General features: G+C 38.0%; 2 protein-coding genes and 1 pseudogene across 9 annotated transcripts in view; all 3 read left to right on the forward strand.

Moving 5' to 3' along the window:
• The first annotated feature begins 2,748 nt into the window (after positions 1-2,748).
• Positions 2,749-8,044, forward strand: TEX12 (testis expressed 12). Of its 3 annotated transcripts, none has more exons than XM_077960716.1 (4): positions 2,749-2,868; positions 4,693-4,779; positions 5,889-6,000; positions 6,093-8,044. In XM_077960716.1, the coding sequence occupies exons 2-4, from the start codon at positions 4,717-4,719 to the stop codon at positions 6,182-6,184; spliced, it is 267 nt and encodes an 88-aa protein (XP_077816842.1). In that variant the 5' UTR covers positions 2,749-2,868; positions 4,693-4,716; the 3' UTR covers positions 6,185-8,044.
• A 2,881-nt stretch (positions 8,045-10,925) lies between these two features.
• The window catches only part of BCO2 (beta-carotene oxygenase 2), a 45,853-nt gene continuing 38,249 nt past the window's right edge, over positions 10,926-18,529 (forward strand). For 3 of the 6 annotated variants that reach the window (XM_077964277.1, XM_077964278.1, XM_077964276.1), the window contains exons 1-2: positions 10,926-11,099; positions 14,967-15,171. In XM_077964277.1, coding sequence (XP_077820403.1) covers positions 11,006-11,099; positions 14,967-15,171 — 299 coding nt within the window. In that variant the 5' untranslated portion in view covers positions 10,926-11,005. Of the gene's footprint in view, positions 11,100-11,762; positions 11,870-14,966; positions 15,172-18,529 lie in introns of those variants that run through there. The other 3 variants (XM_028833968.2, XM_015115695.3, XM_077964279.1) reach the window with 2 other exon arrangements.
• On the forward strand, positions 16,082-17,756 carry LOC711727 (BTB/POZ domain-containing protein KCTD9 pseudogene; annotated as a pseudogene).

Genomic DNA, 18,529 nt, shown 5'->3' on the forward strand with positions numbered 1-18,529 from the left:
AAAACATAACATTTTAAAAGAAGGAACATTTTGCAAAATATTTTCTTTTACTTTATAACCTCATTCCGGACTTCCCCTTCCTCCCAACCTCAATATGGTGTCAAAGGATAGTTGATACAGGCCATTAAGATTTACTTTTCAGTGGAAAAGGAGTCCATTTTCATAAAACTTCTTTATCTGCTATATCAGATGCAAGCCACATGGATACCATCATTAGAATTTTATTTAATAATTTTTAAATTTTCTGCAACAGAAAGTAAGCTTGGGGAGAGGGATACCAAAATTCAGATGAGAGGGCAAACTTGCAGTTTTTAGTGTTAAAACTTTCTATTCCTGGAATGATAGCAAAGACTGACTTAAAATATTCAAAATACAATTTAAGGATACATATTTTTAGGGCTTATGTTCAACATGTTAAAAAATAGTCTTACAAAATGTAACTTTTAAAGAGCAGAGTGTAAATATCACAGTCTTGAAAATAATTAGTGGAAACAAAATTTCTTAGCCATTTTTTTTCTTGAACATGTGCTAAACTGTATCACTTTGCTAGGAAGGGAATTAGCAAGGTGGCGTTTTGTTTTTGTGTTTTGCCAGTACAGAGATGGTATAAAAACAGAGGGGTTCCTAGAGTCAGGGAACAAAATGCTTACATAAACACTACTTTTTGTTGACTTGTTTGTTTTAAAAACAAGATAGGGTTTTCATTTCAGGAAGTCATAAAAACATCATGTCCTTCAGCAGTGATTACAAAGGAAGTCTGTGGCAGGGTGACTGGAAATGCTTGGTGTGGTGACTATCAGAAGAAAAAAAAATAGTACATTTAAGAAATATATGAAAAGAATACATACATGACTCAAGTTGAAATAGTAAGTTTTCACCTTCCAACTGTAGAGTCCAGTTGGGCCAATTAACATGAAAGCATGAAGTGGGATCAAGTAGTGATCAGAAGCAGAGCACTAAGCAAGCTCTAATTTTAAATATTCCATTGCCAGTGAATTTTCTCCAGCTGTAAAGATGCAGAATGTACAATTTACACATTTTGAAGTTTTGGGACAAACACTTTTTTCTTTGATATAGAGCAATCCAAATGTCTCAGTGTTCTTTGTACTTCATACAGTTGTTTTCAAAGATTAAATGAGATAATGATGACAGTGCTTTGAATATTTTAAAGCTCTAGATAATATCTATATAATCTCACTTATTCCTACACATTTAGCTTATACAATGGAGGTAAGATTTAAAAAATGAAATAAAATGTCCACGGTGTTCTCTTAATCTGATGAAAGCATTTACGCATTAGGTGGAATCATTTTTCCTGGAAATATTTTAAGAATAGGATGGACAGCCACCTGTTTGGATATCATACAATGTGAAGGCTGTGAGATGAATTACATGAGTATTTCCCAGACCCTTGGATTTAATGAACAATTAAAAATAATAACAGCAATCATGATAATAAGGAGGAAGAGATAAACATGGTGGACAACTCTACATTTTACCAAGTAAAGACCCTAAAAACGTAAGAATTTTTAAACTTTTTATTTCATAAAACTTATCTCATCTGTGCCCCCAAAATTAGGAAGGACATGGTATCAGAATAAAGGACAGTCCTTTACTGTGAATATATTTGACTTGATGAAAAGTTTATACTGCTCAAGAGTCTGAAACAATAAAGATAAAAATTAAGGAAAACTAAAACTTCATTCCTTTTCCCTTCATTTTACCACAGAGGGTAAAAATTCAACACAGATTGCTATTGTTCTGGGACACTGTTTGAGACTCCTTACTTCGCCATAGTTATCTAATCTAGTATTTAGTTACGTGGCCTATATTTCACAATATTAGCAACTCAGATTAAACACATTGAGCGCTTATTTTCTAGGAACTTATTTAAAACAATTGGCTTCTTCACGAACAGCAAATAAATATACACACACAGAATACTTCCAAGGCTTGATGATAACTAACATTTAATTAAGCAAAATGAAAAAAAAAAACCATTAGTAATGTATGGAAGTGTTAAATATAGTTCTCTAAGATATAAGATTTTGTACCTGGAGCTTACGGGTGTTACTGACCTTTGTGTTATGAGGTAATTTGCTTTGTTTTTTTCTTCCACATCCACTAAGTAGGCATAACCTTGGAATGTATATCTTTGAAATTGCAGGTCAAAGCCTCCACATTAAAGAACCTGATGAGGCAAAGCTACAGTTTTGTGAGCCATGTGTGTCATGCAATAGTTTTTGATAGCTGCTGCCAATTAAATTGACTAAACTTATTGACAGACCCAGGGAAGAATTTTCTAAGAAGGTGAGGTTCTGAAAGTTTGGTTGCACCAAAAAGGAAGAGGGGCAGTAACTGAGGCCCTGGATCTAAAAGCCTTGCTTGTGGGCCTGGGGAACACATGATTAAAGCCTTCCTGCCAACAGAGCATCTGCAAACAAACCAAGTAAATTTTACTCGAAAAGAGGCCGTGGATTTTGTGTTCCCTTGCTGAGATTCTAAGCCGCGGGGGCACACCCGGCCTTGCTTTGGCAAGTCTTCCTTGTTCTTTCTTGACCAGTTTCCGACTTTTTTCCTGATTGAAATACAGACAGGGTAGCAGGGAGAGATTTTTGTTTCACGACTATTCCAAGTTGGGGGGAAAGAGCGGGAGAAAACCGGAAAAAAGCTGGCCTTCCGTGGGGCCAGGCTCTGGGAGGCTGCCGTGGGGAAGGGCGCGGGGGCGGGGGGGCTGTCACGTGACTCGCGCGAGGGCTGCTGGGAGTGCGGCGCGCTTTCCACCTCCACCCGCGAAGTCTGAGCAACCCGCGCCCAGCGTCCTCACTCCCTCGCGTTCGCTGACGAGGAAGGTGCCCATACCGCGAAGTACATTGGCCTTGGGGTGGGGCTGGAGGGATGGGCGCCTGTGAGAATGTGACGGAGTGTGACACGAGGAAGGGCGCGAGGATGGAAGCTTCCTCTGAGGGGCTCTAGTGGGGCGGAAGCAACAGTACGGAGGAAGTGGGGCGGGGCGGCGGGAAGTGAGGAATATGGAGGTGAAATGGACTGAGGGGCCAGGTTGGCGTTGAGAAGGGGGAGAAGACTAGAAGGAGACAGCTGCATGAGGCAGAGGGTGACAGTGCTTAGTAACAGCCAGGTCACTAAGCCTAAGATGGCAGAGCCGGGGGCAGTGGCCAGTGTTTGGCATACGACGAAGACCAAACAGTCCACCAGGCCTGGATCTGCTGAGGCCTTGAGCTATGACAGAAAAACGAACTTATTTTTGCAGAAACAGTTACTTGATTATAAGTTTTCATTTGACGTAGGTGCGCAGTGTTACTTTGGGAGAGAAGAGAAGGGGGTGAAGGGGAAAGGGATTAGAAGTGGAAGGGAGGAGAGAAAAATCCGCCTGTTGGCTTAAGTATTTTCCAACTCCCAAGGCAAAGTTAGCACTGCCGTGCGTATGTAGTATTTTCTAGATACTATTAATATTATTACAGCACGTAAACTTGCATACTATAAAGGTACTGGCAGGAATGGAGACGTACAATACAGAATTTACTTAAGCATCTTTCTAATTTGTTGTTGCTCTTTCTGTCTTCTATATATGCATATTTTATAGGACTAATCAAACAGATGCATTACAGTTACCCAAGTCAGCATCGTTTCTCAAAAACAACAAAGTCTGTTGATAACTTGAAAGTGGATAGGGCTCCCCTTATCTCAAAGACAGAGACTATACCCTTCCAGATTTCAACATTTGGACTTCTAGGGAAAATGCCTTCCGAATTTATGGAAAAGTAAAAGTAAAATTTGAAGCTACTTTAAAGTAAGGTTGGACAGTGGGAATAGTCTCAGGCTCGAAGAGTGAGATCTCGGTTCTAGTCTAGTTCAGTCTTACTGGTGTCACTTGATCCACCATCACTGTCCCTGTTTTCTCACTTGTAAAAAGTGAGATTGAATTAGATGAACTGTAAGACCTGTTTCAACATTAAGATTTTGTGAAGATAGAAGAATCTTTTTTTTTTTTTTTTTGAGGTGGAGTCTTGCTCTGTTGCCCAGGCTGGAGTGCAGTGGCGCAATCTCGGCTCACTGCAACCTCCCTCCCCAGGGTTCAAGCAATTCTCTCCCCTCAGCTTCCCAAGTAGCTGGGATTACAGGCGCCTGCCACCATGCCCGGCTAATGTTTGAATTTTTAGTAGACATGGGGTTTCACCATGCTGGCCACGGTGGTCTCGAGCTCCCAACCTCAGGTGATTTTCCCACCTCAGCCTCCCAAAGTGCTGGGATTACAGGCATGAGCCACTGTGCCGGGCCGAACATAGAAGAATATTAACTGAGCCAGTCCTGAAACAAGGCAGAATTGCCAGAAAGACTCATTTGGCTAAGTACATAGAGAGGAGTAGTTGAAAATGATGGAACTAGTAGGCTGGCACCAGATAATACAGGACCTTGAAGGCCATATCATGGAATTTCAATTTATTCTGGAACAATGAAAGTTTTTGAGTTAAAGAAATGCAGTAATCAAAGTTTTGAAAGATTACCCAAATAGCAGTTGATAGAATGATTTGGAGGAGGGAGAAATTGAGTTTAGGAAAGTGACAGATAATGACAGTCTAAATTAACATCAGCACTAGGAGTGGGAAAAAGGGAAGGATTCCAGAGATCTTGTAGCGTGGAGTTTGTACCTAAATCTGGCATTGTTCTAAGCTTTATAGCTGGTGCCTTCGGAATATGATGGCAAATCACCTTGTAAAGCCTGACAATAGAAATTGCAAGAGGCCAAGAGAATTGGAGGTAAGCTCTATGCCTGTGTAGCCTTAATCTTTTATTCTGTTTTACATACTTCTCAAATTTCTTCCCTTTAAGAAAGCTCTATAGATAAGTGGAATTTAATGTATTCGTATGCCCAGAGCTAGGATTGTCCTACAACATAGCAGGAACTATGTTGATTCCAGCTGGTTTTTCACTAAGTGTAGGCTTCCAAGAAACTATTGGGAGATTTCTTTTTGATAGCTTGAGATCTAGAGACAGAAGTGAGTCTGTGCCTTTATGATACATAGGATTTTATGTAATTATTTTGCTATGATAAGTAAGATACCTAGGTACTATAGTTACCGGTCTTTTTAAAGAGCACAGTATCCTATCCTTTACCAGTCCTGCCCCCACCAATTGATCTGTTGCATTTGGGACATGATTTGCTCCCTTGAAGATTATATTATTTTGCAAAATTTCGCAAGCATTTGGCTACTGTCTAAATTACAGTTTAGCTTCATTGCTATGAAAACATCTACTGGTTCAAGATACCAGACACTTTTTCAACAGGAGTTTAAAACCACATTTAAAATCTAATTTAAGGCTGGGCGCATGGGCTCATGGCTATAATCCTAGTGCTTTGGGAGGCTGAGGCAGGAGTATCGTTTGAGGCTAAGAGTTTCAGATCAGCCTGGGCAACACTGCAATACCTTGTCTCTGAAAACAAAACAAAACAAAACAAAATTAACTGGGCATGGTGGAATCTGCCTGTAGTCCTAGTAACTCAGGAGTCTGAGACAGGAGGATCACTTGAATCCAGGAGGCTACAGGGAGCTAAGATTGTGTCACTACACTCTGGTGTAGGTGACAGAGCGAGAACTTGTCACAAAAACAAACATGAAAAGCAAAGTCTAGTTGAAAACCAAAATAAAATTTAATATATTGATCAAGGTGTTTCTTGGGCCTGTAAATTTCCTTAATAATAAAAACTCAAATGACTAAGTCGTATGCTTTCTAGCATGTTTGCCTTTTTCTGAAAAATGGTTTATTTGCTTTTTCTTAATAAACAAATAAACATATACTTAATAAATTCAGTGTATGTCCTGAAGATCTTACTGACTGTACCTCTTTTCTTTATTTTGTCCTGTTAGTCTCCAGTGCCTGATAGTCCACAGCTGTCCTCTCTTGGAAAATCAGATTCATCTTTCTCTGAAAGTTCTGGACTGTTTTATAAAGATGAAGCCTTGGAGAAAGATTTAAATGGTGATGTATAAAATGTTTATATTTCTAAACATCAGTTTTATAATGCAGAAGGTTTGTTATGTTTTATAACTTATATGATTTTTCTTGAACAGATGTGAGCAAGGAAATTAATCTGATGTTGTCTACCTATGCAAAGCTTTTAAGGCAAGTACTTATAGTATATTCTCTGGGGTCTTTATGTTAGTTTTCTTCTGGAAACTCTGTAACGGGAAGTTTAACTCTGTGGCTGGCAAACCTCTCCAGTAATTAAAACGTTGGAATTTTTTATTCTACTTCAGTCCCTTAAAATAGATTAGTTGGTTGTTTTCAGAGAATAGCGTCAACTTTTCCACTAAAAATTCTTTTTTTTTTTTTAACTCTTGCCAAGCTAATACTAGATTGTATATATCTTGGTCTGTAATTAGATGACGTTACATTTTAAATTTTATGTAAATACCTCTTTGAGAAAAATGTTTGGTGAAATTAATGATAACAGAGTGATATTAAAGATAAATACTTTTATGTCATAGAAAGTCAGCCTTTCACATCCATTAATTCTGAATCTGTGGATTCAGTCAACCACACATAGAAAATATTTGGGGAGAAAAAGGATGGTTGTGTCTGTACTGAACATGTACAGACATTTTTTTCTTGTCATGATTTTTCAAACAATACAGTATAACAACTGTTTACATAGCATTTACATGGTATTGGTCTTATAAGTAATCAAGAGATAATTTAAAGTATATGGCAGAATGTTCTTAGGTTATATGCAAATAGTATGATGTTTTATATAAGGGACTTGAATATCTATGAGGGATGTTCCTTTGGTATCCGTGGGGGATTCTGGAACCAATATCCCATGGATACTGAGGGATGACTGCATTTATATTTTACCTATATTTATTTTAAGACCAAATTTAAATATTTTATTAGCCTGATATCATGTTTTATAAAGTGTGTGTGTGTTTTTTTACACTGCTGGACAGTCATTATACTTGGATGGTGGTTTATGTGGCTGTAAAAATAATGTATATAATTGAATATTAGTGTTGATAATGTATTAGATACATTTCCTGTTTTGTCAGGAGACCTTTTAGAGTAGTCAAAAATATTTGTGGGACTAATTTTTTTTCCAAAGAGTATTAGTAAATTAATGAAGTTCTGTGGCACATAAAGCCATTTAAATGAAATAGTTAACAAATGTAATGAAGAACAACATAATGATGTTGTTTATATCTACTTAGTTTAATATACAACTTTTTTTCCTATTAGTGAGAGAGCAGCAGTAGATGCATCTTACATTGATGAGATAGATGAACTCTTCAAAGAAGCCAATACTATTGAAAACTTTCTAATACAAAAAAGAGAGTTCCTGCGACAGAGGTTTACAGTGATTGCAAACACATTACACAGATAAAATATATACTTGAAATAAGCTGATAATTTAAATCTATTATTGTTATAATGAAAGAATGACATTTATGCTTTGAAAGCTCTGAAGTTGTTAAAGAAAATGTATATTTTGAATAGAGAAGGGGAAACTCTGAATTTCTAGATTTAAAAGGGAACTTTAAAATTCCTTAATGTTAATATTAATGTTCGTGTTAATGTCCTAAACTGGACATTAACATGAGCTACGTCACTTCTCTTTTGAGGGTCAAATATTTAGTACATTTTATAGAAGTGTAAATTATTTAAATCTTATGTGGATTCTTTTATTTTTTCCTTAAACTTCTTAGTGTTTCTTAAACTTCTAAAACAGGATTCAGTTAATTTATAATGTTTAATAACATCATACTTTTTCTTTTAGAATATTTTGTTTAAATATCAGATAGTTTTGGAGATAATTTTGAAAAAATTTTTTGTGGTCAAGATTATAAAAGATGAAAATCTTAGAGGTGATTTTTCCAGTTTCTTAGAATAGAATGACGTAACCGTGTGCTATTTCCATTTGATTATTTTCACTGTTAGTTATTATGTATGACTAATAGAAGCTCTTGGCTTAAAATTATTTTCTTGTGGTAAAAATAGTAAAATAAAAACCAGAAATTACTCACCAAAACCTTGTATGAGTTGACTTTTTTACACATCGACCACATCAACATATGCAGTTAATGAATTATATTTAGAAACATTATCAGCAGTGTGGTATGGGATAAAGATTAGTGATCCAGAAGTAAATAGATGGGCTTAAACAACAAGATGACCTTGGGAGGTCACTTCAATCCTATTATAATTGAGAAATTGAATTTGGACTGGAGGATCTATACTACTCATCTAGCTAAAAAAAATTATCCCTTTGATGTAAAGTACTACTATGATTTTACTGAAAAATTTCTGTATTATATATTACTATACGGGATAGCTGTGTTAACCAGATTTTTAAACACAATAGCACCCATTATTCAATCATATAGACGGTTCAGTTTATTACATGTATATTTTTCCAATATAAGCAATCCGAAAATTGCAAATACTACTACAGGGAATTGTTATTCCTAAGGGAGACTGCACATTTGCCTTGCTGCCTTCTAAACTCTAAAATAAAATCTCATTTCGTTACATTACTATTTTAAGGCATAAACACCACATGACATGAATACTCAGAAAAGATGACAAAAGTGAAATAAAATAATATTTGCTAAAGAAAATTGGTTAACTGGAAAAAACTATTGGGTTGATAGAGGTGGTGGCACAGAATAGGTTGGAGGTCAACAAAGTAATTATTAGAAATGATTTTTTTTTTTTTTTGTCACGCGCAGTGGCTCCCATTTCTAATCCTAGCTATTTGAGAGACTGAAGTGGGAGGATGACTTGAGCCCAGGAGTCTGAAGCTACTGCAAGCTATGATTGCATCACTGCACTCTAACCTGGGTGACAGAGTGAGACTCTGTCTCTAAAAAAAGAAGGAAAGAAAGGAAACTTTTTCAGTTTTTTCTTTCTTTCTTTTTTCTTTTTCTTTCTTTCTTTTTTTTGAGACAGAATCTTGCTCTGTTGCCTAGGCTGAAGTGCAGTGGCATGATCTCGGCTCACTACAACCTCTGCCTCTCAGGTTCAAGCGATTGTCCTGCCTCAGCCTCTTGAGTAGCTGGGATTACAGGCACCTGCCACCACACCTGGCTAATTTTTGTATTTTTAGTAGAGATGGGTTTTTGCCGTGTTGGCCAGGCTGGTCTTGAACTCCTGACCTCAGGTGACCCACCCGCCTCAGCCTCCTGAAATGCTGAGATTACAGGCATGAGCCACTGCGCCCGGCCAAAAGGAAATTTTTTAAAAACTAAATACAACCAGAAGGTTTGTGAGTTAATACGACATGTCGTCTGGATTTTGACCTACCATCATTAAGAAATGTTCTTTTTCTAAGCATTTATTACTAATATGAAAAATAAGGCCAACAGATTGTTTCAGACTAGATTTCATAATATACTTGTTATATCCTGATGGTATCACTATTGTTCAACATCTAGTTCTTCCTTTTGAAGGTTCAGAAAATGGATTTGATCATTTCATTTGATATGATTAAGACTGGAGAACTGATTTTAAGCCACAATGTGTTTACTGTTCAGAATTGTTATACCTTCTAGTATAAAGGTGCCTGAAAGCCTAATCATGAAGGCTTATTGTTAAAATCAAATTTGGATGGTTTTGGTACCATCCACATAGACAAGAGTCATTATCTTGGCCGGGCATGGTGGCTCACACCTGTAATCCCAGCAGTTTGAGAGGCTGGGGCAGGCAGATAACTTGAGGTCAAGAGTTTGAGACCAGCCTGGGCAACATGGCAAAACCCTGTCTCTACTAAAAATAAAAAAAAGTAGCCAGGTATCATGGCGTACACCTGTAGTCCCAGCTACTCAGGAGGCTGAGATAGGAGAATCACTTGAACCCGGGAGGTGGAGGTTGCAGTGAACCGAGATTGTGCCACTGTACTCCAGCCTGGGTGACAGAGTGAGACTCTGTCTCAGAAAAAAAAAAAAAAAAAAATCTCACAACTGGAGAAATGCTATTGTAGGAATACCACTGCCCTTTAATTTACACTTCTGATGTTACTCTTTACTATTTCAATAAAGTCTCACAAATTTGTAAGTTATTTTTCATTGATTACTAATCAAAATATATACCAAACCATCTTTGTACTCTGCTAGATGTATTAAGACACTCCCTTCTGACAAATTTAACCACTTCTTTCTTGAAATATACTTACAATTTTGCCAGGAAAACATGATATGTTAATGTTAAAAGCAACTCTGTGGCAGTGCTGTGGAAGTTACTAGAAGTTACTGGATTTTTGAAAAGGAAAGGGGATATTTCAGGCAGGAGAAAAGTTTCTTCAGTGGCACAGAAGAACAAACGTATCATGGTATGTTAGTCACTTTGCTAGGATGAAAATTCATGAAGGGGAATAGTGTATGGTCTAAACTCCTGGAGAGCAGGGACAATCTTGTTTCTTGGTATTCTTTCTTTGTAGCACAGTATTTGATACATTGGTGCTAAAAATGTTAAATTAATAACGTCATATACATTTTGAGGGCATACTTTCACTCATGCTAGATTGTCAGAAAATGTTCTGTAAAATTAATGAATAGAAAAGAAAAGGAAGGATGAAGTGATTTAAAGGCAGATAAAAAGAATGAAAGGTAAATTGTTGCCAGATTGTAGAGTCCTCTAGTGGCAGTCTAAATTTGGACTTTATCCAGAAGAGAAGAGTGGCATAATAAAATTGATGCTGTGCATCAAGATAAACGGACTTAAGTATAGTGTGTGAACAGGTTTGAAAAAGAAAAGTTTAGGGAGGGGGAGACCACTACTGGCGGTCTAATTTTAATATTTCAAACAGCTGCTTATTAAAGATAGGTTGTTTGGACAGTTGTCATGGAAATAAGCCCCGCCCCTTAAGCCTCCTCCTCACTTCGACCTGTCAGTAAGGGAGGGACAGTCCAGGCAGTTCTGTGCGTGTTCATTGTTTAGTAGTACTCAAAGCTGCCAGTGTGAGAGGATTTGGAAATCACGGGATCTGCTCAATATGAAAATGTTTTTTCGAGTCTTTCTCCATTTTATCAGGAGTCTTTCTGCCACTGCAGTGGATTTCCTTCCTGTGATGGTGCACCCGCTCCCAGGTAGGGGGTTTGCCCCTTTCTCTTCCTCATCCTCCTCTTCTTGCCAGTCTGCACTTAGAATTCTGTGCCACTTTCCTGAAGACTGTTGGGAGCTTCTGAAGCTTTCCGTCCTGTGTGCCTCAGATTAGACAGCAATCCGCAGAGTCCCGGAAGTTAAAGAAGGCTGAGTTAGGATTGTTTCCTCATGGTCAGGGAAACAGCCTTCACATTTGCATATTTTATGCAATATTTAGGGCAGGAGTCAGGGACTTGGGATTCTTTGGGATTTGCAATAAGAAGAATATTCAATATTTAGGCTTTTCTAAATTGAAAAATCGCTGCCACACGTTCTAATGTAATTGTTTGGTTTCTCTATTTGCATTTTGCGGGGACTGCCTTAAAACTCATTTATTGCTTTATAGCCTTCTATTATGGCTACCATTGTTACATGATTTTATTTATAGAAATTGGCTGATCTAGAACTTTCAGAAATCATACTAATATGCACTATAAATTTTAAAATTACTTAATGTAGTAATTTAATGTTTGCAGTATGCAAGGGAATGTATTACGTACTGGAAGGAGAAGGGAGACAAACACCAGACCCTGTACTCAAGGAGTACTGGTAGTATCATTTATCATACAAGACAGATAATATAAGGTCCATAAACAGAGCTATAAACAGATGCTGTGAGTTCAGACTAAGGAGAATCAGTTCTTGCTGTAGGTAAGGTGAATGCTGTGTTTATAAAGCAAATGACATGGAAACTGGATCTTGAAGGATGAGTTAGGTGAGTGAATGTCATCTGAAGGAGTTGGGAAATATCCTAGATGAAGAAAATTGATTTGGAAGGGGGGAAATTAAAAATTCTATTTTGACATGTTGAAGGTCACCTGCCAGAAGTAATTGGTGAAATTAAGAGACTAGATGAGATTGCCAAGGGAGAGTGCTGAGATTAAAGATCCAAGGTAGGACCTTAGGAACATTCATGAAGTGATAAGGGAGATAAGGAGCCCCTAAAGGGAATTAACATTTGGAAAGCATCCAGTATCTTTATATTTGATTATGATGACAGACATAAACAGGAAGTATTAATCTCCTTTTATTTCCATTTTATCATTGAAAAACCTGAGGCTCAGAGACATTAAGTAACTTGCTCAAGGTTGTCAGCTAATAAGTAATAAAACTAGTAGAATGCAGAGAGTAGTTATAGGGCAGCAGGAAAGTTAGAATAGGACAATGTCTCAGGAGCTACAAATAGAAAGGAGTTTAAGAAAGTTGTTAACATCAAATTCTATTGAAACTTTGAAGATGATGTAGCAGATTACCAACAGCATGCTATGGAGTATACAACATATAGACATGTAAATATTTTCTACAATGTGAAATGCTTAAATTTGTGTATCTCTACTTAGACAAATGCCCAATTAGGCCATTCAATTTACTTAAAAAAGTAAGATGAGTAAATTATATACCTGACCTTAGGGAATTTATTTTAATCTGAGAATAAGATAAATATGCATAATGTTAATAAAAATAGAGTAAGATGAATAACTGAGAGTTTTTCCTTCTCTATCTTTTCAAAGCATCCTCTTTGTACTTCTTATACTGTACTTCCCAAATTTTAGTATGCCTAAGAACACCTGCTTGCCCTTCCCAAGCGATTCTGATTTATTAGGACCAGAATGGAGTCCAGGAAACTGCATTTTAGCAGTAACACCAGGTATTTCTGTTGCAAGTAGTCCTGTACCAGACTCTGAGAAACAATGCGGAAATAAAACACTTACAGTGTTAGTGATCTGTTTACTAGGCAGTCAGTTCTTTTATTTCAGGGTTCTAATGCTTTTTATCCCTCAGCGGTACCAAGTACTTTGTCAAATGAATAAAATAAAGAAGATATTACACCTTATTGGACTATCATTAAAAGCTATGTAAATATAATAATAGCATTTTTTGAGTATTCTGTTCTAAAAGCTTTACATAAACTAACTCATTTATTACTTATAGCCTTAGAAATAATATGAATTATCATTATCCCCATCTTAGAAAAGAGGAAACAGACCACAGAGAGGTGATAAGTGTCTTTCTCAAGGCTTCTCATTTGGGAGGGGGCACATTTGAAACCAACCAGCTGGAGCCAGGTAGAGCTCCAGCTCACACCCTTAAATATTACACTGTGCTGCCTCTTTTTTTTTTTTTTTTTTGAGACGGAGTCTCACTCTGTCACCTGGGCTGGAGTGCAGTGGCGCCATCTCGGCTCACTGAAACCTCTGCCCTCCGAGTTCAAGCAATTCTCCTGCTTCAGCCTCCTGAGTAGCTGGGATTACAAGCAGCTGCCACTGATTGTCTGTGTGTGTGTGTGTGTGTGTGTGTGTTTAGTAGAGACGAGCTTTCACCATCTTGGCCAGGCTTGTCTTGAATTCCTGATCTCGTGATCCACCTGCCTCGGCCTCCCAAAGTGCTGGGATTACAGGTGTGAGCCACCGCTCCCAGCCTACACTGTGCTGCCTCTTAAGGGAAGTACTATAACACTGGAGATAGACCTTGACCAATTAATGAAATTTTTTTTTTTTTTTTTTCTTTTTGAGACAAAGTTTTGCTCTTGTTATCCAGGCTGGAGAGCGTTGGTGCGATCTCGGCTCACTGCAACCTCTGTCTCCCAGGTTCAAGCGATTCTCCTACCTCAGCTCCTGAGTAGCTGGGATTACAGGGGTCTGCCACAACGTCCGGCTGATTTTTTTTGTATTTTTAGTAGAGACGGGCTTTCATTATGTTTCATTATGTTGGCCAGACTGGCCTTGAACTCCTGACCTCAGGTGATCCACCTGCCTTGGCCTTCCAAAGTGCTGGGATTACAGGTGTGAGCCACTGTGCCCTGCTGGAATTTTCTTAGAACTAGAGATAAGGACATTGGGAAGAACATTCAGGGTGAAAGAATTTTATTTGAAAAATCAGGAAAGAATTAGGTTTGCCTCAATTGTTACATGTCATATAGGGGAGTAGAATGTCTCATGTGCTTCAAGCTGAATTTTTGAAAGATTTGAAAGAAATGGATAGTAATAACTTGCTAAAAGAATGCAAATCTCATTTCTTAAGAGTAATAATGTCCCTATGTGTTAGCTCATTTTTCTAGTCTAGATTTCTGAATCACTCTTAAACCTTAATGAGAGAAAGAATTTTATTTTATAGCACTTGATTATTTATTTGACCACCCCTCTATGTTAGGCAGTACTGCCTTGTGAATACTCAGTAATGTTAAAATAATAGGGAAAGGTTTCAGTTCCTTATTATACAGTAATGATTTTTACTTCTTGTGCCTTTTGCTCTTTCGGTAATTTCAGACTGGATATCACTGCATAATTTAATTTTTGACACCCTTCTACTGGAAAATGCCTTGCATTTTCATGTATATGCCATTCAAATAAAAGGAATTAAATTTAAGATCTTATTAAAATCACAAGAATTGCTATGAAATCTTTGGAATCAGATTCTGGTGTATCTAAATTACTGCGGTCAATGTAATTGGATAATATTGAATGGTCATTTTTATAACAACGCAGTTGCTCTTAGCACATCTGGGGTTGGCATGTAAATTTATTCTTGTAAAAAGACAGGCATTGTTCAACTATGAGAAATGATAAAAATAGTAACCGAAGTCTTTAGTTCTTAGGCAGATTAGTACTACAAGAAATAGAATTGTTGTGGGTTGAAAATGGAGAACCAAAGCGTTGATAGTCTGAGAATGAGGAAGGAGAGAGAAGAAATTTGGTGTTAGGTTCACGTTTCCCTTAAGCTGCCAGTTGATAAGATTATTGTCTGTGGGAAACAGGCAAGTTTATAGAAGATTTGGTAAAATATTTTTTGTTCTTTTGGTTTCCTCTGCACAGTTTTCAAAAGGTACATGGGAAATACTCATCAGAAAAAAGCCATCTTTGGGCAGTGTCGGGGTCTGCCATGTGTTGCACCGCTACTGACCACAGTGGAAGAGGCTCCACGGGGCATCTCTGCTCGAGTCTGGGGACATTTTCCTAAGTGGCTCAATGGCTCTCTTCTGCGAATTGGACCTGGGAAATTCGAGTTTGGGAAGGATAAGTAAGCCTTGATTTTGGAGAACAACTTGGATTTCTTGGCATGGGCTGGTTCTATGGAATATGCATTAATATCTGCTTCCTCTGTGAGGTTAATATTGCCATTCCATCCCTTTGATTACAGATAAGGAAACTGTAGCCTAGAGGAGAAAAAAGGAGACTTTTTAAACAAAATGTCCTGCTTTTTCTGCTCTGTAGACTATTGTAAATTTGAAGCTCTCTGTGGTTTGTTCCAAAAGAAGAGAGGTGTCAGAAGCTGTCTGTGTGATGACTGAGCTGTTTTCCTGCAAGTTCCTGAAGGAAGGGCAATGTCTCCTCATACCACTCTCTTCCTAACCCAGCACTTGCCAGACACAATAGTCTCTTTCAGTTCCTCAAACTGGGCACAGTTGTATCTGCTCAGCATTTTAGCATTAGTTCTCTCACCTATCTTCCCTAATCTTCCCAAGACTGGTCTTGTCATTCGGATGTCAACTCAAATCTCATGTCCTTTGAGCCTTTCCTGATCTCCCAACATAAAAATACCAGCACAGTCATCCCTCAGTATTCACAGGGCATTGGTTAGAGGACCCCTCTAAATACCAGAATCCAAGTATGCTGAAGTCTCTTATATAAAATGCATATATTTGCTTTTAACCTACACATGTCCTCCCATATCTTTTAAATAATCTCTAGATTATTTTATAATACTTAATACAATGCCTACACATACTTCATTCCCATGGATTTGTCTTAGTACTCAGCACATTCAAGTTTTGCTTTGCAGAACTTTGTGGCTTTTTTTTCCCACAATATTTTTGACTCAAGAGTTTGGTTGAATCCACAGATGTGGAGTCTATGGGTATGGAGGGCTGACTGTATTGATTACATTACCTATTTTAATTATCTACACAGTGTTATCAGTGTCTGGTATTTTTTTGTTTGTTATTTGAGTGTTAAGCTCTGTTCCCCCATCGGAATGTAATTTGATGAGGGTAGAGATCTTTTTTTCTAGTTCATCCTATATCCCCACTACCTGTAACAGTGGTCTGCACCTAAATAGCATTCAATAAATAGATGTCAATAAATGAAAAACTCAGGCAGGCTGAGGAGCCTCGGGGCGGGGTGGGAAGGAGGACTGGTCGAGCCCTGGGTTTGGGGCAGAGTGCGTGTGTGTGGTGTGTCCCCAAGGGCAGGAAGGTGGCGAAGGGAGGCGAATCCGAGTGGGTGGAGGGAGGGGAAGGGCAGGAGGAGAAAAAGGTGGGAGGAGGACCAGGTGGAAGGGTGGCGGCTCACTCAGGACCCAGCAGGGGCAGCTCAATGAGGCGGGTGACCCTGTTCCTGAACGGCAGCCCCAAGAATAGAAAGATGGTTGCTGTATATGGAACTTTATCTGATTTGCTTTCTGCGGCCAGCAGTAAACTCGGCATAAAAGCCACCAGTGTGTACAATGGAAAAGGTAGACTGATTGATGATATTGCTTTGATCAGGGATGATGATGTTTTGTTTGTTTGTGAAGGAGAGCCATTTATTGATCCTCAGACAGATTCTAAGCCTCCTGAAGGATTGTTAGGATTCCACACAGACTGGCTGACATTAAATGTTGGAGGGTGGTACTTTACAACTACACGGAGCACTTTAGTGAATAAAGAACCTGACGGTATGCTGGCCCACATGTTTGAGGACAAAGGTGTCTAGGGAAATTAGCAAGATCATAGAGGAGCTTTCTTAATTGACCGAAGTCCTGAGTACTTTGAACCCATTTTGAACTACTTGCGTCATGGACAGCTCATTGTAAATGATGGCATTAATTTATTGGGTGTGTTAGAAGAAGCAAGATTTTTTGGTATTGACTCATTGATTGAACACCTAGGAGTGGCAATAAAGAATTCTCAACCACTGGAGGATCATTCACCAATATCCCGAAAGGAATTTGTCTGATTTCTGCTAGCAACTCCAACCAAGTCAGAACTGCGATGCCAGGGTTTGAACTTCAGTGGTGCTGATCTTTCTCGTTTGGACCTTCAATACATTAACTTCAAAATGGCCAATTTAAGCCGCTGTAATCTTGCACGTACAAATCTTTGCTGTGCAAATCTTGAACGAGTTGATCTCTCTGGATCAGTGCTAGATTGTGCAAATCTCTAGGGAATCAAGATGCTCTGTTCTAATGCAAAAGGAGCATCCCTGAAACTGTGTAATTTTGAGGATCCTTCCGGTCTTAAAGCCAATTTAGAAGGTGCTAATCTGAAAGGTATGGATATGGAGGGAAGTCAGATGACAGGAATTAACCTGAGAGGGCTACATTAAAAAATGCAAAGTGAAGAACTGTAACCTCAGAGGAGCAACTCTGGCAGGAACTGATTTAGAGAACTGTGATCTGTCTGGGTGTGATCTTCAAGAAGCCAACCTGAGAGGGTCCAAGCTGAAGGGAGCTATATTTGAAGAGATGCTGACACCACTACACATGTCACAAAGTGTCAGATGAGAATTTTAGGGACTGGAGGAAGATGTACAAGATGAAAGTGTTTTCCTTATCACTTTTCTTTCTCCACCCACTCAGTTGTCTAGAAGAAATAACACTGTAAGGAAATTAAAAAAAAAAATGTTTAGAGGATTATGCTTGTTCTCAGCAGTGCATAAGGGAAAAACTGACTTTTTTTCATATTCTGATTTTTAACAGAAAAGCACTCATTTAATAGATGTAAGGAAAATAGATATTTCTGCCTTTTGAATGGGGTAGAGGGGTTTACCTGGCTTTATGACCAGGAATAGCATCTATTTGTTTTTAAATAGGCATGATGTGGAAATACCATCCTGGTTTGAGATGCATTTGAGGATTTTAATTTATGGAAAGCACAACATATGCAATTATATTTATTGAATATCTAGATGCAGTATTGATATTTAAATTGTTAAAACTTTATGAAAACGTGGAAAAGGTTGTTCAGGTTCATAAATAGCTTTAGTGATGCCTCCCCTCTTTAAATACCTGTCACAACATATGAATATGGTGAGATCAGATTCCCTAAGACTCTTTTCAGGTTCATTTTCATAAGGTTTACTTTTTAGGGGAAAACAATAGCTAAATTAAAGTAATATCCAATTCTTACTGATTGACACAGAGTGGAAAGAAAGACATCGTTGTGCATCACTGTCATTCCAAAGGTACAGTGGAACTCCGAATGGAGGAAGAACTTACCTATCACTACAACACTTATAAATGAGAATTTCTCAGAATTTCATTCTAGGCAAGTTCCACTCAACACCAGACCAAGCAATTCTATCTATTTACACTATTAGCCTAGTTTTCTGACACAATCATCACAAGCATAGGAAGATACTTCAAAACCGAAAAACCAAGGTGCATCATTAATATTCAT

Source organism: Macaca mulatta, chromosome 14 (assembly GCF_049350105.2).
Source record: "Macaca mulatta isolate MMU2019108-1 chromosome 14, T2T-MMU8v2.0, whole genome shotgun sequence".
In the NCBI taxonomy this organism is placed as follows: domain Eukaryota; kingdom Metazoa; phylum Chordata; class Mammalia; order Primates; family Cercopithecidae; genus Macaca; species Macaca mulatta.

Bases quoted from the DNA above. Each gene is read 5' to 3' on its own strand.
- TEX12 (XM_077960716.1), top strand. From the start codon at position 4,717: ATGATGGCAAATCACCTTGTAAAGCCTGACAATAGAAATTGCAAGAGG. The intron at 4,780-5,888 runs GTAAGCTCTATG...TTGTCCTGTTAG, and splicing joins AGAGGCCAAGAGAATTGGAG to TCTCCAGTGCCTGATAGTCC. The intron at 6,001-6,092 runs GTGATGTATAAA...TTTCTTGAACAG, and splicing joins CTTGGAGAAAGATTTAAATG to ATGTGAGCAAGGAAATTAAT.